We start from the raw sequence: 22477 nt of genomic DNA, 5'->3' as shown, positions 1-22477 counted from the left end.
ACGGGAACGGCGGCCGGGGCGAGCGGGCGGGCCCGGATGGGGAAGTGATGTGAGCGCGGCGGGGGCGGGCGGCGCGGCGGGGCGGGCAGCAGCGGGGCCGGCGGCCGCTGCCGCTGAGGTAACGGGAGCGGAGCGGAGCGGGGCGCGGCGGGGGCGCGGGCCGCTGCCGCCGTGGCGCTGCGGAGGGGGGGCTCCGGAGCGGGCACGCCTCTTTCGCCGCCCGCCGCCGGTTGGGAGCGGGCGGCCGCCGCGGGGAGCGGGCCTGCCCTGCCGGGGCGCGGCGCGGCGGGGACTCTGCGGGGCCGAGCCCGCGCCCTGCCGGCACCGGGGGAGGCAGCGGCGGGGCCGCCGGGCACCGGCCGTTGCATAATTACCGGGAGCGGCGGCCTCCTCCGGCGCGCTGCGGCGGGGCGGCTGCAGACCGCCGGGGACGGGCGTAGCGGATCTCGCCTCCGGTCGGGCCGGCGCTGTCCGGGGCCGGAGCGGGGGCTCTGCCCCGCCGGAAGGCGCGGTGCGGGGCTGAGTCTCTCGCTTCGCACAAAGGGGCGCCGCCGCGGGCGGAGCGGAGCGGGCCGGTCCCGCTGGGCAGGCGGCCGGGCCGCGGGGCGGCTGTCGGGCCGTGCTCCGCAGGGCCGCGCCGCCTCCTCCCCGGGCTGCTCCCGCCGGAGGAGCCGGGCCGTCAACGCTCGACCGATGACCCCGCGGCTTTGCGAAGGGCGCAGGGACGCGGCTGTAAGCAGCCGGCGTGGCCCGGTCCCGTCGGTCCCTCCGGCGCGGGCGGGCCGCCGCGTTCCCCCGGCGGGGTCTCCATTGTGCCGACAGCCGGCGGAGCCCCCCCGCCGCGGGCTCAGGGGACCCCGGGCCGTGCGGAGGGGCGGCAGCGGCGGCACGATGCCCGCATCCCCGCACGGCCTGTCAGGCGCGCGGGCTATGGCGGGTGACGGCTTCCAAAGCGGTCCTTCGAGGCAGAAAGCCGAGGAAGAAAGTTGAGGTTTTTTCCAAAGATTAGCAACTTAAGAAAATCACCGGAAAACAAACGACGCTTCAGTGTTAGCGAAGGAGCAGGACGTCTAATGCGAGCCCGAGCCATTCGCTCCACAGCCTCTTTTCAGGGTTTCCAGAAGATGAGGGCGTATCTGCAGGGAGACGTTTCAATGTGAAAATGAGGCTTGGGAATTTGTCCACGCTCTCTTCTTTTGTTAATGAAGCGTTTGCTTAGATACTCAAACGTTTCTTAGCTCCTTTCTTAAAAAGTTATTTGGAAGTAAATAAAAACACTCTTTCTTAAACATAGAGGCTTGAATCTTGAAGAATGAAGCTTTTCCTTTTAATCTAGGGATCACTCCTACGTACGTTGATTTAACGTTGCTTTCATTTTTAGGGTAAACTGTGAAAAGCTCAGGAGAACCGGTCTTCAACTGCCCCGATGCTATCAGCTGGGGTGGAATCTCTCCTCGATTCTTCTGGGCCTGCTGCAATAGAGGACCTGTACCCTGGACGGCCAGAGAGCATCTCCGCTGACCTTATGGCCGTATCGGAGCCCAGCGTCGGGTCAGATGCGAAATCCGCGGTACCGACGCCTGTGCTAGCGCGCAGCGGCAGTCTGTCGGCTGAGCACCACAGGACTGCTGCAGCAGAACACTTTTACCAGAAGACAGAGGACCTGGGTGACACGGTGCAGGTGACTTCTCATGGGCCAGCAGAAGCCCTTACCGAAGAATTGCGAAAGGCTGGAGCCCTTGAAGAGGATGAAAAAAATAAAAGAAGAAACTTGAGGAGACCAGACCGTTGTAGTGATGGATACCAGGAAGAAGCCGAAGAGGCACGAGATGCTGAGGAGAATCGTGCTGAACGCTGTGCTTTAGCTCCTGGGGAAAGCTGGTCAAAACAAGTAAGCAAATGTAAAAATTCACCCTGGCGTGATATTTTGAATGGAGGGTTAGAGTGACCAGGCAGAGGGCTTTGGCAATGCGGTATGATCATGGGTCCCATGACGAATTAGACTGTACTTCGGTAGGCCAACAGCATTTTAACGTATCAAGCTCTTCACTTTCTTAAGTACCGTTGGAACGGTGTGAGGCAGGTATGTAACAGAATGAAGAACAAAACTGGTGACTAAAAGGGAGGAGAGAAACAACTTAAAAAGCTCCTCGCCCGGTGTCCCTGTTTTGCGGTACAGCGTATTCTGCCCGTACTGGCATCCCCAGGCACTAACCGCTAAACAACAGTCCGTGCAGTCTGGTAATAGTCTTGTAGCGCTACAGGGGGCTCCAGTTTAGTATTTCAGTTTGTAATCTCAAAATAAAGATTATTCTTCATTTTTATAATTATTGTCTGTGATTAGAGAGGAAATCACTGTTAGTTTCCTCTTTCAAAACAAGAGACTTGCATGGCCATGGCTTTTTTTTTTTCCCCCCTCCCCTCTAGCAAACACTGATGATAAAAATGTTATTTCTAGGCCAAGGCTTGCTGAAAACTGTGCCAAAGGATACGCCATTAAAAACGGAGGAGTTACAAAGCTCTCTATTTAAAACCTGAGATTTTTAGTGACGTTCTTGATCAGTTTTCTTTAGTTTCTAAACAGTTTTCGCACACACCAAAAGAACATAGGGGAGAAGAAAAGTATTGTGACTGAACACATACCAGCCAGGAAGCATCGGGGTAAGGCGCCCAGGTCTGGGTCTTACACCAGTTGCTGGATGTTGCGTCACACTAAAATACTTTCTGGTTTTAGCTCCGCATTTTGATAAGTTTGATTCATTTGAAAGTCTGTGAAAATAAAGTTAATTAATTTTTCCATAGTCATTCAGTTTTCCAACCTTCACATATTTCAGCTGTGGAGGTAGTTCGGTCGTGGGGTTTTGGGTTGGTTTGGCCTGGGGTTTTTTTTGCAAGTAGACCTAGGCCGTCTGTTCCTGGGTCTACGTGTTTTTGAGCCGAGGGCAGGAGCGGGAGAGGGCAGGTGCTAATAAAGGTCAGGAAAGGCATGCATCTTACCAGAGGTGTATGGTAACGGCCTGGGGAGGCGAAGAGACTTGCGACTGGATTACTCTTCTGGTTCAAATTTGTGACAATTTGCATTTTAAGCCACTTATATTGTAGCTGCTTGCGTCGCAAGATTCCATTGCTGCTAAATACCAATCTTTTCTGGATGCATCCTTGTTTGATGGTGAGATGACAGCGATTGATAGGGTCAGAAAGGAATGACAAGCGCTTGTGTGAACCACGTGGAATGCGCGGCTGCCTCTGTGCAAGGGCTGATAGTTCTGCGGTTTCTTGGTGTTTTCTCACTCAGGACGAACCTAGCTGAGCAGGTGCAGTCCCTGAAACACGCTAAACGTCTCGGCCAACCCATCAGTCTCCACTGATACTCCTGTCTTGTTTCAGGAGGACCCTCACTTAACCCAGCATGAGGCGAAGTCCTCGAGAGCCTGTTGCACGGAGGTGGCGGGATCGCTGAAGACCACAGGTGCATACCTTAGCTGCTCGTCCCTACCTACCCCTGCTTCTCTCCCAGGTTACTTTTTGGTGATTTAAAATGGATGAGTGATTGTGGGATAGCTCATTTATTTTGCTTTACAGTAGAAACTATTACCCTGCATAGCTAGAACAAGTTTTAGTTATTTAATTCAAATACTGATTTACCCCAAAGCAGAAGCTGCTGTTAATAGCAGATGTTTTGCATTTCCTTATGTTTCAAAGCAGAATTATGAGAGCAGTAATAGCAAAGATGTGAAAAAGTAGAAAATTAATCATAATGTTTTAAAAAAAACAAACAGTGCAGAATCCAAAGGAAGAAGACAACAAAACTGATTCTTAATTTCATTATGATCTGTAATCTTCTAGCTCCAAATACTTTGGTCACTTTGCCTGCATCTAGTAATTACTTTCTTTCTCCCTCCATGCTCTCATAACCAAAACTTGCACTTAGTTGAAGAATGCCATCTAGTCTTGGTCCTTCGTAGAAAATATGAAAAAGATCTGCAAAAGTCTGAGCGAATATGCTCCCTGTAAAGTTTTGAATATGAAGATATTCTACAGCAACTGTAATTTTTTGAATTAGCAGCTTCTTCATGATTTTACAAAACCAGTTATTAATAATCATAATGGCTTGGACAGAATGAGATATGCATTGTCTTCCTATGGATGACTTACTGACAAAAACACCTTCAAGGACGAAGAAATGGAAATGGCTGCTCAACGCACAGCCGTATGTCTAGGACAGGGCAGATAACGTACCCAGCTCTGCTGAGCTTTGATGTTACGCGTAGGCATTATGATGTTGGCCACGACTTCGTACGTATTGAGTTATAGGGCCTGCGTTGCACCTAGCTCGGTATCAGAGGAATCTGAACAATACAGGTCTGGATGCCTGCTGCTCTGGGGAACGTCTGTATTGAAAAGGATTGCATTTGCTACGTTAGGTTTGTGGTGGGGTAGTTTGTTTGGTTTTTCTTCCAAAGGCTTGCAGTAGAATTGCTAGCATCAGTTCTCACTTTTAAAAACATTTTGGTAACCGACACTGTACACAATATTGTGTGCAATACCAAAAGGAACTTCGTAAGCTGAATGCCTTCTAACTTTAGTATATGGTTCTGATTTGTTTTATTTTTTCCTATGCAGAAGAAAACCAAGCAAATGTTCAGGTGACAGCTGAAACTCTGCCAAAGCTCGCTGAAGAAGTACAAGGTACGAAGGCTGATGGGACTAGGATATTTAGTAAAGCAGGATACAGGAATGACAGAATGAGTGAAGATCTTCCACCTGAGAGCAGTGAATGCCCAGGCGTAGACACAGTCATGGCCAGAGCTGGGGTTTCAGAAACCAGCATGTTAGGTTTTTTAGAGCCTTTAAAAGTCACGGATGTTGAATTAGCCACAGAGCGTCCACAAGAAACAAATGAATATAATGAGCTGAAAGCCCGTACTGCCATGCCATTGAGAACAGGGGGTAATGTTGTATCTGGTTGGGAGACTAGAGATGAAAAGTTACCCAGACAAAATCCTGTTAATGAATTCAGTTCATCACTTGCTAATTGCCAGACTTATCAGCAGGATGAAGAAAACAATGCTCATGACTTCTGTACTGGTCCTGTACCTAAACATAACGAACCTTGTAGGTTGTCAGCAGTAGAAAGTTGTAGAACACGCTCCACAAAAAGTTCTGAGGTTTTATGTTCGGTTCTGAAAAGCATCCGTTATCTGGACAATAGTACTGCAGTCCATGGAATTACCAATGAAACCCCCAAAAAGTATCTTCCCCAAAACATCAGAAGTCAGACTCATTATGATCATGGAACTGGGTTTGTAGAAAATCGAGCCTCCGCATCCGTACCAGTCGAGCAGGTCTCAGTGGTCAGGAGTGAAGGAGTATCTAGTGCTAAAACTGATCATAGGGAAGGAAGTGCTAGCAGAGGTAGATCATACAGCTCTGAATTTGAAGAGGCTGCTGAAGTCCGGAGAAAAAGTGCTGTGGGAGATAACGTTGAACTTGGTAGCTGGCCTGGAGCTCAAGAGGGTGCTAATTCTGAGCATTGTCATTCTTCAGTTTTTAGTTCTGTTGCTTCATCTCCTGAGGAGTTCTCAAAAGAAAAAATTAAAATGGTCCCATCGGAAGGTGATAAGTTGAAAAAGGCTCAGGGGCAATTCTCTGTCAGTGATCTGTGCAAGGATGATATGAAAGAAAATAGTCTATTGATGGAAACGAGCAACATTGCTTCCCATGAAACTGGACAGACAGACAAATGCTTTTATAATACCTCCAGTAAAATTTCTCCTCCCAGTAGCCACAGCTGTCTGGATCTTAGTGCCGAGCTAGAGAAAGATTCACCTGAGGCACAACTGCTTGAAAAGGAATCTGAGAGTAATACAGGATCAGAAGAGTTGGCTGGCAGTTTAGTTGAAGCTGCAGAAGCTAATAGTAATCACAGTTTGTCCACTGGCAAAGAAACTAATTTGATTTATACACTAAATGTACCTCTGCCTCCTGTTGCACAAAAATCAAGAGAACCTCATTGTAATGAGTGTCCTCCTTGTACTGCTAATGAAGTTTCGAGCAGGGACAAGGCTCGGGATAATCTATGTGGAAAAGAATCGGTTGGTGCTTCTGGAACAACAGGGGAACAAGTCACTGAAATTGTGCTTCATAAAGACAAATTCAAGTCTTCAGTGAGTTCCAGGACTTTTGATAACCCTAATAAGACAAGCAAAATTTCCCAAAAGAACATGAAGTCTTCAGCGGGAAATACAGAGAGTGTGGTCACTGGTTTAGAAAATGAACATAGTGACACATGGAATTGTAATTATCAGAGTATAAAAGACAAGCGTACAGCTGCCAGTGCTTCCTGTGTGTTATCAGGGAGCACGCGTGTAGATGATGTTCTCCTGAACAGTCAGTCTTTTAATGTTGAGGTTGATAAGAAGATTGAAGAAAATTATAATTTGGAAGGAGAAGCTTCAGCTGGATATAATAGTAAAAAGGCAATCATCTTTCCAGAAGCACACTTCCCTTTGGCATGTGGATCTCTTCCTTGTGGAGATGACTGGGGCAACAGAGGTGTAGATCTGCATGGGATAAATGACATTTCCACAGCAAAAACCATGTTTTGCTCAGCTTATACTGCAGAGAAAGCTCTTGCTACCTTGGTAGGAGATGAGATTTCAAATAAGAATATGGAGGTTGTGAAACAATTTGATCTTTGTAAAGTAACAGATGGGAATGAAATTGTTTGTGACAGAGATGAGGCAAAAGAACAGATCGGCATGTGTGCTCTCCAGACAGATGAATTTTATAAAATAAGAACTGTGGATTCTCCAAAGGCTCCTGAAGGCAATCAGAGAAATAAGACTAGTGAACAGCTGTTAGTCAGATATTTGAACAAAAAAAAATGTGTTCATAATTTTGGATTTTGCAACTCTCCATTAGGCCCCAAGAAGAGAGAACTAGGCACACATGAGAGGAAAGAAGTGTCGTCACTCACAGCTAATCCCTCCGAGTATAGTGCTCCAGTCTGTGATGCATGTCCGCTGCTCAACAACATGAATATTCAAACACGACGTGCTAGCCAAACGGAAAAGACCCTTCGTCCAACGGAAGATCGGTGTCTTGCCTGTCAGCATGAGTTTGATGGCCCAGGTCCAGGCAGCAAGCAACATTTAGAAAGTTTAAACAACCAGCCAAACACTGGCTTACAAACTACAGCTGCTTGTGTGGAAGAACCCGAAATATCAATTGGCTCTAGTCAAAGTGAAGAGGTACTGTTAAAAAGAGGTGACGACCCGCCGCTGTTAGTTCATAAATATGCAAGAGAAGACAGTTTTCAAGGAACTCTAAAAGAGAATGTCATGGATTTGGACTCTTTAAATGGTGGGAGAAACGAAGACTCTTCAGGATACGTGGGCTTCATCAGTGATCTAACTGAGGAGAAGACAATCGACCCAAAAGAACACGAGAACAGATGTGAAGGAGAAGATAAAGGAACTCTTGCAGAAAGCTTTTCTGATAGCAAATCACATTGCTCACAGCATGCTTGCTTTATCAAATCTGCAAAAGAGAAAGCAGGGCTAGCGTTTGCCAGAAATAAAATGCAGCAATCTTTGCCAAAGATGAAGTTGGTGGAGGACCAGGAAAATACAGTTAGTGCCCAACTGTTGCCCTTCTCATCAATTCACGGGAGTCCGTCATGTAGGCCAGAAAATATGAATGTGCTTTCAGAGACAGAAAACAAAGAAAGTCTGAGAACAAAATCTATCTTAAATAACTCTTGCCCGCAGTTAACATTTGAGCCTGGTAAAGAAACGGAGGCTCAGAAGGGTGTTGGTCCATCCCATTTGGGAAAGTTTGACATCCAAGAATCTTTTAATGAGACTCGGGCGGATTCAGAAACACCATCAGCTCTGAACTTGGGAATCTCTCTGCCTGAGAAAGAAAAGCTGTGTATGTTGTCTGAGGATACACAAGTAGATCATCGTGATTCGTCTTCAGCCGAAGTTTTTAGCAAAGATTCTTCGGTGACAAAACCTCTTTCTGTAACAACGTCTGTTAAGAGAAAAGCCAGCAATACTGAGAATCCATCCTCGGAGAACGAAACGGCAACTAGCTTTCTGAACGGTGCAAAAAGCTCAAGAGTTTGTGCACGCAGCAAAGAAAGTCTGAGAGATGAGGGGCATAGCATGCTAACTCGAAAAGATACGGATGTGATCTCGCCAAAAAGTACTCGCTGTGGAGAGAAGCTTAAGAATACATGTGTAGAAGAGAAGATGGGAGGAGAAGTAGCCCCTAGAATAAAGTTGCCCATAGATTCTTTTCTTGATGGAGAAGATTGTCTGTGGGCTTTGTTAGAAGATTCAAAAGAGTCTGTTAGCAAAATAGTCCCTCTCAGTACTGAGAATTATGGAAAGGTTTTGGAAGAAATCCCAAGATCTAACCCAAATAATCTTTCAAAAGAAAGAAAAAATGCTACAAAGCTCACAAAGTTAGCAGGTACCGGTCTGCTTTCAGAATCTGTGTGTGATTGTCAAGATGAAGATGCGTCTGACGCAGAAGCTTCGCCAGAATCGCAGTATAATACAACACCCACGTTTTATCCATGTATGAGTGTACTAGCAAACAGTTGCAAAGAATCATCCCCAAAGCGTGTGGCTTGCAGCGAAGTATGTGTGCCTTACCAATTAAATGCACCGAGCAAAGATAATGTAAAGGAGATTACGGAAGGTCAGGACGCCATACCAACTCATTCAGTCTGCAAGGAAAACGAGGCTTTAGGTTCAGAGAGACTTGATCAAATAGAGAAATGTCAGGTCCTTAAACGCAAGAAGAAGTATGAGAAGATGGGAGCACATCTGTCAGACAAGGCACAACAAGCACAGAAGTCAGAATATCAAGAGAAAGCAAAAATCACACTGCAACCAAGTATGTTGCACAGTTCTGAACTCTTACGCAGCTCTTCATGTGAGTTGGTGACATCAAGAAATGCAAAGTTTGAAGGTCCTTCAGAGGAGATTTTTGCTGTCAGAAGCAGTGAAAATAAACGATGTAGCACTTTACAAGAAGTCAAAAGGCCAAAGACTACCACAGGTATTATTAGTTCACAGTTTTTGAAGACTCAGGATTCAGAAATGGAAAACCTGAACCTTAATTTAGGGTATGATGGAATCCCTGGTGCCTTTGGAACTACAAATAAACTAAGAGGACCTCTTCCATTAAAAAGACAGCCTGGAAGGACATGCAAAAAAGTTCCCACGTCATATCAACCAAAAACTGTAAGAAAAGGCAAAAAAATTAAAAGTTTGCCTTGTTTTGAGGTTCCCACAGAAATATTCCCTAAGCAGGAAAACACGTTTCTCAAATCTTTGTACTTTCCGTGTAAACCACTGACAATGGAATCGGAAACAGCCCTGGGATCCGTGCGTATGCCAGGGCAGAGGGCCAAGAGGTGCAGTTTGTTGAACAGCTTGAAATGTAGAAAAAATACCAAAGAACCATCACTGTTGAGCAAGCTGTCTGCAATGGCTAGCAAACTCCTGGCACCTGCCAAAAGCATCCGTAACTTAGAACCTCTGCCATGTTCTTCTGAAATGCTTCCAGTGGCTGAGAGGCACAGCCAACGGAGATCTACAAATCTACTGGAAGCCTTTTCTTGCATTAACAGGAACTTACACTCACGCTGGGCTGACAGTTGGTGCACCAAGATGTTCAGCTTTCAGCCTTTGGCACTTTATCCTGTAGAATCTACCAAAATACTTTTTTCAGACTTGAGCCACAAGCCTCCAACCTCTTCCCTGGATACCCCAGTTTTCCCAATTTCTTTTCAGATAAAATTGGACTCCAGTCCTGTGACAGACCTCACAGGGATTACATTCCAGCACTCTCTACATCACAGACCAGTTTTGGGAGAAACGCCAGCACCGCCTTCGGAGTGGACTTTCTCTTTTCTCCTGTCGCAGAGCTGTTCAGATAGAACAGCTTTCAAGGAAGATTCTAGCCCAGACAATGAGCTGCATTCCTCTCTCTCTCTAACAACCCCCGGGGCTGTTGCCCTTCGTCCTGACCGTGGAAGAAATGCCATAGCTGAAAGAAGAGGAGGTTGCTCCATGCTTGGCCTTCACACAGTGTTAGCACTTTCTTCCCCTGGATGTTACAGGATTTGGACGAGAAGAAGAAACTTAACCAGTCATATTCCTACCATCCAGAGACTATTTATATCACAATTCGCACAGGGTTTGAAAGGGGCAAGGTATCCAACTCCTGTATCAGATGACCTCGTCTCTTCATTGCCATACTCACTGGGCAGGGTACTATCCATATGGAGTCAGCACGGTCCTTCTGCCCGTCCCTCCGAAATCACTCCTCTCCATTCCAGTCACTGCAAGTGGCAGCCAAGTGTGGGCATCGAGAACAGGTAAAACCCATCAACTTCTTTCTGAGATTAAATATGTATAGGGCATGTACTTGCTCCTGTTTGGGAGGGAGAGGGTAATTGCAGCTTGCATTGGAGGGTCAGTTTCCCCTGTTCCAGAGCTACACATTCTGCTCCAAAAATGGCTCCACATGGAAGATTCTTCCCTACGGAACAGTCTGTTAGCTGAATTTAAATATATTTGCCTTCAGTTCTTTAATACTATCCTGTTTTGGCAGAACAGCTAACTCTATTTTCTTCTCCCTTGCAAAATATACACACCATGCATCAGAACATATAATGCAGAAAGGTGAGCTACTTCATTAGGTCTATTCAGAGTGACTGCAGATCAACTGGATTTCTGAGGTAGGAAAGTTTTTTTCAGAGGTCTGAGCCACAAGTGCCATGTAGAACTACTGTAAAATGCTCAATATCAGATTAGGAGGAATCCTAAGGGGAGGGGGGTGGCATTCCCTTAAATTTTTAATTGTATTCCATGACTACTCTATGCTAATTGAAACCTCTTAATGTACGCTATGCCTTTTGATAGTATGTGCTCGATGTATTGTTGGCACAAGCGAGTGTAGCTCCAATTCAGGTTGGTAATGCATTTTTGCGTGTGTCACTCTCGTTATGAGTGGGAAGAGGACTGAAATCTACTCTGAGTATTTATTTTAACTTTGCTATCGGCATTTGAGATCTTTTTACTAAGAAACAGAATGAGAGAAGAGGTTCCTAGCTCTGTTACAGGATTTTTGCATGCTCTCGAGCAAAGATTTTGCACTTTATGCCTCAGTGACATGGGGCAGTTCAGTCCCTGGTTTTATAGTCTTGAGATTCCTGGACAGAGTATGGGCTCATGAGCCCTGTAGGAAAGTCGATTTGATTAATTCTTTTGTTTAATATGGCAGTCTCTAGAGAACTGCTGAATTTGGCTTATCTTATGTCATAGCTTGACATATGTATAACCAAAAATCTTGCCAGATAACTAATGCTGCGTTTTGCTTTGTATAAATGGATAACGTACCTAAAAGTTTAAGTGTATCACTTGTTAGTATAAATTCTAATGTCTGCCAAAGGTGTGAGTGAGGTTCTGAAAGTACTACTCCATTCTGGGAGCTGTCTGCCCTAAAAGAATGAGGCTGAATAACGGTATAGAGACAACCTCGCAGCACATGCTATTGGACCTGCAGTCTTTTTCGTTCTGTACGAGTCAATATATTCAGCCTGAATTTTCTAGTGTACAAATTAGTACGCAGGAAGTAATCATACCAGTAAACTACAGTTTGAGCACGAAACTTAAAAATAAGACATTGTTGCCATTCTTTAAAAACAAAACAAACACCTGACTTTTAAAAACCTACTTCTGTGTATGAGGTGAATTTATTATTTTGTATTGTTGAGGCACGTTATCCTTGGACTGGGAGATCAGAGCTGACTTATGCTCTTGTGTTTTCTCCCATACTTAAGCCTACAGCCTCCCAGGCAGCTTGTTACAGCATATCCAGTTAGCTAAAGTATAAGAGGATTTAATTCCTTGACGTAAAGGGTAATTTGAAAACCAAATGTTTTGCTATGAATGATCTTTATCCCGAAGGGAGAGAAGCCAAATCAAACTTTATCATTTCAAGTGGAAAAATAACCCAAAGTTAAAATAGTCTAAAACTCAGTTTGTTTGGTTTTTTTTCTAAAATATCTTATAAATATGTGTATGGGGTAGCCTTAATTCTTCTGCCCCGCTTAGATTTTCTTTACAGTGAAGTTGTTGTAGCATGCAGTGAGTTGAAGGGAATGTTTGCAGAAGTTTAAAAGTGCAGCAAATAAATTCTATTCCTAAAACAGTTAAGGAAAAATTAATATTGAAGGTTTGGGTATAAAACAATGTAAAGAACAAAACATTTTAAATATTTAACACCATTTTAGATTCCATTTTGCTGAAGATCGATAGCCTGTTCTCATCAAGTGATAGTTCTTTTTTTAAAGGTATTAACAGGAACAGTGACAAAAGGATAATTCAGTAAATCTTTCTTAAATTTGTGTATACTCGAAAGAAAAATCTCCTATGAAATAAATGTTTGGTGTATAAATACAAGAATACAAGAAGTATGTTTGGCGCAGTATAAAAGCATTTTCAGCTCCCAATATGACAAAAATCTTTGCCTGTGTTGATTAAGATGGTTAAAAATCAGAAAAATGTAAAAGTGGCTCCAAGTTCTCTGCAGCCACTTTCTTCCGGAAGAGATTTGTCCTTTTTAAATGATTTCATTCACTGTTAGTGTTTTTAATAACCAGGAAAACAAGGAACTAGAGTAGTTCTCCTGTCTAAAAATCTTCTGTCACTTCCACTGCCAGTAATAAAGCATTCTTTAAGTGAAATCTTTTTTCTAATTAATGCTCATTTGGATTCAAAGTTTCTAAAGTGGTTTTTTGTCTCCCTGTAATTTTTTTATTATAATTATTGCATAAAACAGTAAGGTCTGCCTCTAGCACAGAGGACTCTGATGCACTATTGATGCAGGTTCTAGTAGTTGGGATAGTGAGACACTGAGAGAAACAACATGTTATAGTTCTGATATTAAATGACAAACACAAGGAATGGGTCTTTCTGACCTCCTTATATTTGGACTTCTCTGTGCTGCCAGCATGGTTGGTTTTCATTTATTTTGTAGCGTTCCAGTCTGGCGGTAACTTCTGTGCTTTAGAACAGTGAAGTACATTTAGCTGTTAGTTCGGGAGAAGAGCAAGTACAAGATTTGCTGTTTAATGTAATGAAAGCTGTCGCAACCGTTTGTGTTTTTTTTTTTTTTCCCTGCTATTAAAAGTGTGGGCACAAAAATAAAGCTTAATATTAAAGGCCTTAGAGCTGCTGTGCTGACTTCTATGCCACAGAATTATGGCAATTACCGACCCTTATGGAAAGGCCTTTGGTTATTCCCATCACTTAAGAATATTCAAGCAAGATTGTGGGAGTTAGAGACAACAGGGAGTTAATGTTATGCAAATCCTCCTTTTCACTTGTTACTGTTGCCACTGTGCACTTTTTTTATTTACTAGCCAAATCCTTTAAGGTTTTTGGTTACTTTAATTTTAAAAACTGGGAGTTTTGAATGAGGAATATAGACTTTCATAGAAATAATTACAACTTTTGGACTAATACTGTCTCCCTCTCTGTACTTTTATTTCCTTTTCTCATCACTACCATGTTTAAGTGAAAGTAGGACTATTTCCCTAACAAGCTGTCAGTGAAAGTTAGCAGACTAAATGGCAGATGTGGCTTGCTCTTGTATCATTTTAGTCTTTCATTCTCGTTCCTGATATTAGCATGTTTTGTCTTACGGACCAGTTTATACTAACAATTTTTCTCTCATCTTTTTTTTTTATAGTGTAGACCTAATTTCTGTCTTTTTTTTTTTGTTTTTTTGGTTTTTTTTGTTTTTATTCTTCTTCTGAAGCAGCCATGCCATGTTACCGCACTTACCTGTACAGAGCATGGAAGCACTACAGACTGCAGGTCACGAGATACGGTGAGTCTCTTGGACTTTGATATTCATTCTGAGTAGTGGGATCATAATCTTTCTCAGAAAGACATTGCTTATGTCATTTTGGCTTTCAGCTTTTGGCAGTTCACTTCAAGAATAGCTTTCTGATTAAAATGTCAGGGAAGTAAACTGACTGGCTCATGTAATGGAGAAGTGTAGCGGGGCATTAATGCAAACACCATGTAGATCCTTGCACAGAACAATTCTGCTACTTTCAACCATGTTGTGCCACTTATGAAATAAATATGTGAAAGTACAGAAGTTTGTTTCCTTACTTGGATATATGTTCTCTCTCTCTGAGCAACTGGACGTTAGGTGCTGAAACTTCCTTCTAGTCTTTTTCAGTGTTGGGATGGCAGATATAAAAGCTATCTTTTAAATTTATCTGTAAACAAAAAGTAATAAATTAATAGTTGTGCCAAAGAAATTTGCTGGCAGAAAAGGAGGATTAATCACTTTCTATCAGTAGTTACTAAATAGAGCTATCACCTGTTTAACTATACGAAAAGGAAAAGAGTGGGTTTAAAACTACATGTTCAGATACACTGGCCGTTTAGTTTGTTTCAGTATCAGTGTGGGCTGCAGCAGTTTTTGGCTGTATGCATGTATATACCCGAGAAAGCGTTCGCTTACTGGGCAATTTCTGTGAACTGCGTTGCTTTTTGTGCCCATATTGCAATTTAGGAACATCGCCTGAGAGCATGGACTGCTGCTGCAACATAAATTGGGTGTTAATCTACATATGTTCCCTTCTTCCTCTGTTATAGTCTGGAAACGTCATTCCCTCTTCTGTTACCGAAGTCCTGCTCACTTCCAGAATCATCGCCATCTCCCCCGAGGCCTTCAGCATCAGAGCTCCAGGTCCGTGCCCTCGATGAAGCTGATGCTTCTGTTCCAGCCTGTCTTAGATCCCAAGATGACACAGAACTGAAAAAAGTGAGTTCATTTCAGATTTTGGATATCTCAGACTCTTGGTTCCCCAGAACTTGAAGCTGCTGCTGCTGAGTATTATCTAGTAATTGTTAAAGACGAGGAGAGAAAACAGGCTGTTGGTCCTAGTCTGTGCTGCTGCTTTCTTTTGTGCAAGCTTTTCTTTTCGTGCCTCTTTGTGGCAAAACAAAGAGGAAGGTTTATTCTGTAGGTAATGTATTCTCAACATAAAAGGGGATTCTGTTGACTAGCGTGGTCATTATTTCCTTCATTTTAATTTTTTTTGTTTTCTTTTTTCTTTCTTAAGACTGAGCCAGAAAAGAGGCCAAAGAAAGTCTCACAGATCCGAATCAGGAAAACCATTCCTAAGCCGGACCCTAACCTTACTCCAATGGGACTACCCAAACCAAAAAGGTGAGCAGTATCTTTTAAATGGACTCATACTAGCTTCTGGTGCTTACATTTCCTGCATAATGATGTAATCATTTCAATAAATGCTTCTCTTACCACCACTATTTTGTATACTCCCAGTTGAGGGACGTTTGCTTCCTTCATAACAAAAGGTTGACACAGCTCTATCACCTGTATAGAAGACTGAAGAAAGAAACTGGTCTTTGAACACAGCTTTTTTCAAGTGGGAAAGGATAAAGGGCTATTGGGTATGAACTACTGGCCGGGTTTTAGGCAAAACGTGAAAAACCAAGCTGCAATGGAATGATTTTCTAAAGAAGAAAAAAATTCATATTGATGAACATGCATTGAAAATCAAGTCATTCTACAATGCGCAGTGAGACGACGTGATCCATTAGGAAGTTCTGTTGATGCAAATTACGTTGAAGTTCTTCACAGCCCCTTCCTTGTTCGTGGTATATCATCTCAGGGAAGCATGAGTTCAGTGTGAATGTGGGTAATCACGGTGCCACGTATTGATAAAGCTTTTCCAATCAGTCATCTACTATTTTGTTCACTTCTGTCTTAAACAGAAGTGCCAGCTTTGAGAAAGGAATGCATTTCTTCAGAGAGCACCGTGCTAATTGAGTGTTAATGACTAACTTTTAAAATCAGTCTCGAGATGAAATGTTCATCTGCTAAACTGTAAGTCTTTTCTTAGCTTCCACAAAAAAGTGACCTGGGAAGGGGAGCACTGACCTCTGCAGAAATGGCAAGTCTTGAGCCAGACCTTATAAAACCACTGTATGAAATTAGGTACTTAACGACCTCATTTTTCATTCCTTCCTATCCACAGTTAGAATCTAAATCTGTGTTTTAAGTTAAAGCATAATTAGTTAGCGTTTAAGCATAGAACACAAACCACACTTGTTTCTAGTAAATCTGCTTGTTGTGAAGAGAGGTAGTTTCAAAATTCTTCTTTCTTGATTGATTTGTTCATTACTTTTTCAGGCTTAAGAAGAAAGAATTTAGTTTAGAAGAAATTTACACAAACAAGAACTATAAGTCCCCTCCTCCAGCCAGGTTGGTTCTGCTTCCTAATGAGAAAGCTACGATAAATGTAAATTACTTAGGCAGAGAGAAGATTCAAGGTGTCTGAAAGCTAAGAGGGAGATAAATTGTTAAAATTGCTCTAGTTGAAAGTGGTAGAGAAAGTTAATTCAAAAATGGTATCTTTTACCATTTGGATGGCAAGCAGTGAAATAGAATATGAACTAAGAATTTGCAACTGTTGAAGTATGGATTTATGTTATTTTTTTCATCTACTCATTCATTCCAGCCTCCATCCAGGTACAGTACTTACTTTTTCAAAATTCAAGGGCAACTAAATATTCTTTAAAATACTAACTGCCTGTCATCAAGTATAGCATGATTATCAAGACTGCTGCATTTATTAATGTTCAAATCTATTTATTCTATAAAATCAAGATTCTATAATTGTGCTTTTGAACTGAAATACAGATAGAAAGAGATTCAACCCAGATGTCTGTGCACCGATAACAAATTAATTTAGCTAGTGGTAACGCGCGGTTGTAGGAGGTGTAAGCTGTAGATACATTACAAGAGGTGTGGAGGGACTGGAAAAATGTAGAAGTTAGAAGCGTGTTTACTGGGGCTATGAAACCCACCAGTCTCCCTGTCCTTCACTGCTTCTTGAGTACTCATGAGTTCTGTCCTTTGCTTTTACCAGGAGCTTGGAAACCATCTTTGAAGAGCCCAAGGAGAAAAATGGGCACTTGATCTCGGTCAGCCAGCAGAAGAGAAAGCGGATTCTAGAGTTTCAGGACTTTACTCTTCCCCGGAAAAGGAAGACACGAGGCAAAATCAAAGCAGTGGGTAGTTTCACCCGAGCAAAAAAAGCTGCACTACAGAGCACAGAGTTAGATGCTCTTCTGAGTCAGAAGCTAATGGACCTTGAAGCCTTTTTTGCAACAGAGGCTGAGCAGGAGCAGGCCTCTAGCATCTGAGGGAGCCGTGCAGCTGAAAATGCTCCAGCCAGCTCCTTTAGTATTTTAGCCCTGTTGGGAGAAATCTACTGACTTCTTCGTACATTACTCTACCGCTCTGTTCTAATATCTGATGATCAGTTTTTGGCTGTGGCCCTCTTTAAGGTGCTATTTTATTTTATTTTAAAATGCTATTGGAGGGATCCTTGTAGGTCCAGAGTGTAACACAGCCACATACAATTTACCGTTCCTTCCCCAGCCTCTGGAAATGACTGCTAATGTTTAATTATGTTTCAACACCTTTTGGTGGTAGAGTCGGAGTGTAAAGGAGGAAGTAGTGCACCTTCAGTGATGCTAGAACTCTGTACTCCAGATCATTTGCACATTTGAGTCTGCTGTTGTTACTGTAATGGCTCTTTTGAACAACCTGACAGAAGAGATATGGTGTTTGATAAAAATGAATTCTAGCAAACACATTCTTAATATACCACTAACTTTTTAATAATTAAAAGTAGCTGTCTGGGTTTGCTTTCAATTGTTTCTTCCTTCTGTTTACTTAGAAGGTTCCTTCTGAGTTTGTGCCCTTCCTGGCTTCAGGCAGCAGAAGCCCCACATAACTAGACTTTAAATAACTTGCACTTTGTATATGTTTCTTTATTTGCTGCATGAGGACACCTTTTAACACGATTGAGCTCAAAAAAAGGTAATATTTTAAGAAAAAATTGTGCCCAGTACTAATTTTCCCCAAATAGTAGAGTTCTTAACTACTTGGCTGATGCCAGCCTCTTCTCGAGGAAAAGGTAATGAGCCCATGAGGATGTTAAGCTGCAGGATATGTACGTAGAGGTTTTTAGTTAACTGAGCTGAGCTGCTGTATGCAGGGAACACCAGCAAAATCTTTGAGGCTCATTTTTAAGTTATTTTAATTCCAGTAAAAATATCAACTTAACTTTAATGCCAACAAGGAAATAATTTTTTCCCATCTTGAAGTTTTTTTACCATTTTAGATTTACACTTCACGTAGCTCATAATTAGATATTCTCTGTACAGCACTGTTGTACATAATACCTAGTGTTGTACAAAGAGCCTCCTAGCATGCGGGAAATTTTTGTTTTTAATTATGTAAGGCCATTTGTAATTATCTGATGCAGCACTGGGCAATTTCTCAGCTATAGCTTTTGAGGGAAGAGAGCTCCCTTCTGGGATAACTTCTGTTAAACTTACTTGAAGCATAATTCAAAATGAATGCTAGCTGCTGTTCAGGTAACTTCTGTCCTTCAGTGCCTATAGAAGTTATTCAGGCAAAGCTGTCATTGCTGGGACGCTCAAATTGAATTTGTCTGTTCTTTCTTTCACTTGTCACTTGAAACTTGCACTTTCTTATTTACCTACCCATATAGTAGAGTTTCTATTTACCTTCAAAATGAGCAAATATCTCGTGGGTGGGTATTTTTAATAAAGTCCCGATAAATGCAGGACTGAAAATACCACCATTATGTTCTGTTGCTCTGCCACTTCTGCTACTGACCAAACAGAAAACTCAAAATTAACAAGCAAGCTGTTGAATTCCAGAGCTTTGAAAGTAGAGAAATGGAAGAGGATTATTACACTCTGTGTGCCTGAGTCTTGAACGAAATGTAATCTGGGCCTGTTTTGCTCCCAGCTTATGTGCCGGGATTCCTAGAAGTTTACATTCTTGTTTTGGAGGCTAATTATCTTTAATCAGAAAGACTGAAGGAAAGAGAGGAGTGCACACTTAAAGTAGTGGTGTTTGGGTTTTGAGGGTAAAATAACAAGGCAGGCAAGCTTTGAACATATTGACATACTATTTCAGCAGCAAGGTCTGGTTAACCTGTTTGGGCTGCTAGAGAACATTTTAATTGATCCTCTTTATTTTTATAAAAAGAAATCCCTAAAAAATAAAGGTTGACTGCCTTTTAAAAAATGTTTGAAAGTTTCCCTATACTGGTTTATTAGCCCAATTATTGACTGGTTGGAAGCAAGAGTGAGATGTATATTTTTATGGGTTTATGCTATAGAATGGGATTGTTACACAGCATTCATTCATCTTCTATTATGGGAGGCTTCTAGTGCTGTGACACAACTTTGCTGTAACCTTACTGGGGCTTTGAAGGAAAGAAGGATATGGGTGGGGAGGGAGGAAACATGGGTCCAGGCAAAGTTCACACCTCTAATGTGCTTCATAACATGGAATGTGTTGGGTTTTTCCTTTGGGTTGTGGGGGTTTTTTGGGTTTGGTTTGGGTTTTTTTTTTTTGGTCTGCTTCCCTGCTCTGTCCTGTTTCTGATTGCTTTGAAATAACATTCTTAGCTTTCTTTTTAACAGCTACAGCAGAGAGCGCAGAGCAAAGAAAACACTCCATTCTCTTTTGTTTACAATAATTGGAGGAGTTACAAAATGATGTTGCAGTTGCCTAGCTTGTCCCAGACCTTAGTTTGTGGAAACCCAAATATACAGCATTATTCTGTTTTGGTTTAGTATTTCTACGATGATAGAGATGTAAGCTAATTGAGACAAAGCATCTCTTTCCCCCCTCCAGCATACAGATGTCAGTCATGCTTGTGCACTTTTTCTTTTTTCCTTTCCCACCTCTGTTCCTGTTTACAGCACTCGTGGAACAGCCGTGTTGCTTGTGGCTGCTGCTTGTATGTTGGGAGTGATGACTGTGCAAAAGCTAGGTGTTTGCCCCCCCGAGCTGCTTCCGTCCCAGATAATTGAAAGAAAAAAGCATAGAGGATGCATCTTTTGGGGTCTTGCGTACTTCCCTAGCTGAAGAATATGTACACCTGCCTTTTCATAAAGTGAACCCACTCCAGTGAGAATTTGGTTTGTATCATCATGGAAAGACATTGTACGTATTCCTCCCAGAATGATGACTAGAGCAGCTTGAGAAGAATTGCAAAGCTTTTGCCACATACTGTCTCTTAGTAGTAAGTTTTGCAGAGCCAGGCAGCTCTTCACTAAATTTGCTGATTATGGGAGGTAGAAAGATCACTTTCCCCCCAAAAATAAAATGCTCTTATTTTCATCATGCTATGACTGGAGCAGCTAAGGCTACTTAACGTATGTTACAGCATTTGCCTGGCTGGCCTTGGGGCTGCGTACATTTGAGTTCTGACGCTTGCCGGATATGATTTTCTGCAAGCAGTTCTCATTTATTGTATTTGATTTGAGGTGGGCCTTTGGTATATTATGTTCCAGGTGCTCTTCTAGAATATGGATGGTAACTGTGGATTAAAAGTCTATATGATGCTATCAAGTTAATAAATAGCTCAATGAGAATTTGTACACTTGTGCCGTTAGCCTCCATCATGCTCTTGGCATTTTGTTTCTGTTCGATATTGTGTGAATCTAAAATTTTACTGTTTCTTTTGTGTGTGTTTTTAATTTATGGAAATAAATTTTTCTGAGAACGTTTCAGTTTTTTTAAGGGCTTCTTTAGGCTTGTATCAGTAAATACGCATAGCTGTCCTGGTTACATGGGGGGAAGAGGGCAAATCTCCGGAGATTAACACCGTTAAGTAACTGGGTGGGCAGCTGGTGAGGCATGGAGCAGCAATTCGTGTTCATTCATCTGCAGCCCTACTTCAATAGGAACACAAGCAGACCTGGGGGATTTTAAGCATGATCCTAGCTACTAATCATGGTGTTGAGGCCGCGTCCATCTCTTAAGGTAGCAGAGTGGCCAGAGCCAGACAGCACAGGCAGCTCCTGCTAGGTTCAGAACAGAGACATTCAGAGCTGAAGCTGGGCAGTGGCTCACGTCCTACAGCCTGTGCGAGGCAGCAGACTGGTGGTTTTAAACCAAAGCTGAAGCACAGGAGCATCAGAAAGGCCTAGTAAGCATCTGTAATGTCTCTGCCAGAAAGCAACTCCCCCACCCTTCCAACCCATAAAATCTTGTGTGTAACCTAGATTTTCAATTTATTGCTCTTCAGCTGCGTGCTGCTCTTGGCAAAACTAAGCCGGCAGATGCGCTGCTTCACTCTGTTCCCCTAGCTCCCTTCTCCGATTGCGGTGCAGTGTTAGGCGGGTCCCGCAGGTGGCATGTAAGCTCCAGTAAAGAAAGCAAGGGAGCCCACCGAGACCCAAACAAGCATCCTGCTGTTCCCCCGCTTCTTCAGGGCTACAGCTTGCCGGCTGCAGCACAGGATATGAGGGCTTTGCTCTGTTACCACGTTGGGACTTGCTTCATTCACCGTTTACCTCTCCCCTCTCTATCTGAAAGGTAGATGAGTTTGGCCTCGTGTCCTCTCTGTTGTTTGATTAGTCAGTGTCAAACAAGGGGATAAATGAGAAAGAGAATAGTCTCGGCTGAGATGCCTGAATCTACAACCCTTGCTGCTGGTCAGAGTGCAAGTTTTTTCCTTCTCAGGAAGTGAAAAGGGGGAGGAGAGGGGCGACTGTAAGTCAAAGAACAGGAAAGGCAAGCCAGGCATGGAATGAACTGTTTAAAACCAGGTGTCCTTCGCAGTGCATTTTACAAGTGAGTACTTTACTGCTGCCTCACTTTGTTGTTTTTGGTGGAGGGTTTTTTAATGGTTTTTTCCTTTATATGGCAGATGATACATTGACTTTATTGCAGCTGGCCTGTCTTCACTATTTGCATCTCATTTACCGCTAGCTGAGGTTAATACAACTGCAATATATATAGCAAGGACTGGAAAGTTTTGGGTGAAGGATTTTTTAATTTTTTTTTTAATTAAAAATCCCTTGCCTGGTTCAGGGTGCACGGGAGCAGAAGGTGATAACACCTCGCAAATTGAAATGAGCCCTGCCCACAAAGAGCCATCCACTCTGAATCTTTATCCACTAACAGGCAAAATGAATACATGATACATTCTGTTCAAAAGACTTCATATCATGTTCAGGCAGTTTCTGCTTGTAAAACCAATGCTGTTTAACTGATAAGTCATATTTTGACAGTTCAAACAACCATAGATTCCAAGTGTCAAAGGTACTCTAAAATAATGGTTGGAGTTTTTAACAAGGATGAATATCTATTGTTTTCCTTCACCTTAAGGCTGCAAGCATCCAGTTCTTCTGGCTATTAGATGCCTTAATACATTAATTTGTGAGAGAAAAATGTTTTGATTTGCTAGTATAAATCCTTGGTTAAAAAAGCAAATGCATTCTTCCCAGTTAAAAGCAGAAAAGATTACTGATTCTGACAGCAATTACATATACAACCTATA

At 42.7% G+C, this 22477-nt stretch overlaps 1 protein-coding gene across 16 annotated transcripts; it reads left to right on the top strand.

Annotated features, from left to right (window-relative positions):
* The first annotated feature begins 57 nt into the window (after positions 1-57).
* Positions 58-20656, top strand: PRR14L (proline rich 14 like). Of its 16 annotated transcripts, none has more exons than XM_082325079.1 (10): positions 58-118; positions 1382-1891; positions 3388-3469; positions 4624-4689; positions 6925-10399; positions 13849-13920; positions 14703-14871; positions 15173-15279; positions 16267-16338; positions 17006-20656. In XM_082325079.1, exons 2-10 carry the CDS (start codon positions 1427-1429, stop codon positions 17280-17282), a joined length of 4785 nt encoding a protein of 1594 aa, XP_082181205.1. In that variant the 5' UTR covers positions 58-118; positions 1382-1426; the 3' UTR covers positions 17283-20656. The 16 variants fall into 16 exon arrangements, 14 of the variants coding, with proteins under 14 accessions (XP_082181205.1, XP_082181203.1, XP_082181204.1 ...); XM_082325077.1 differs by having other exon boundaries at positions 5548-10399; XM_082325078.1 differs by having other exon boundaries at positions 3388-3517.
* The last annotated feature ends 1821 nt before the right edge of the window (positions 20657-22477 follow it).

Source organism: Platalea leucorodia (genome assembly GCF_965183815.1).
Source record: "Platalea leucorodia genome assembly, chromosome: 12".
NCBI classification, from domain to species: Eukaryota; Metazoa; Chordata; class Aves; order Pelecaniformes; family Threskiornithidae; genus Platalea; species Platalea leucorodia.
The sequence above is the reverse complement of the archived record's forward strand: the minus strand, read 5'-3'. Positions and strand labels throughout refer to the sequence as shown.

What these genes read in the sequence shown, in the direction of transcription:
- PRR14L (XM_082325074.1), top strand. Translation starts at nt 1,427, where the DNA reads ATGCTATCAGCTGGGGTGGAATCTCTCCTCGATTCTTCTGGGCCTGCT. An exon ending in TACCCCTGCTTCTCTCCCAG is followed by an intron (nt 3,518 to 4,623) that starts GTTACTTTTTGG and finishes TTTCCTATGCAG; the next exon opens with AAGAAAACCAAGCAAATGTT. An exon ending in AGTGTGGGCATCGAGAACAG is followed by an intron (nt 10,400 to 13,848) that starts GTAAAACCCATC and finishes CTTCTTCTGAAG; the next exon opens with CAGCCATGCCATGTTACCGC.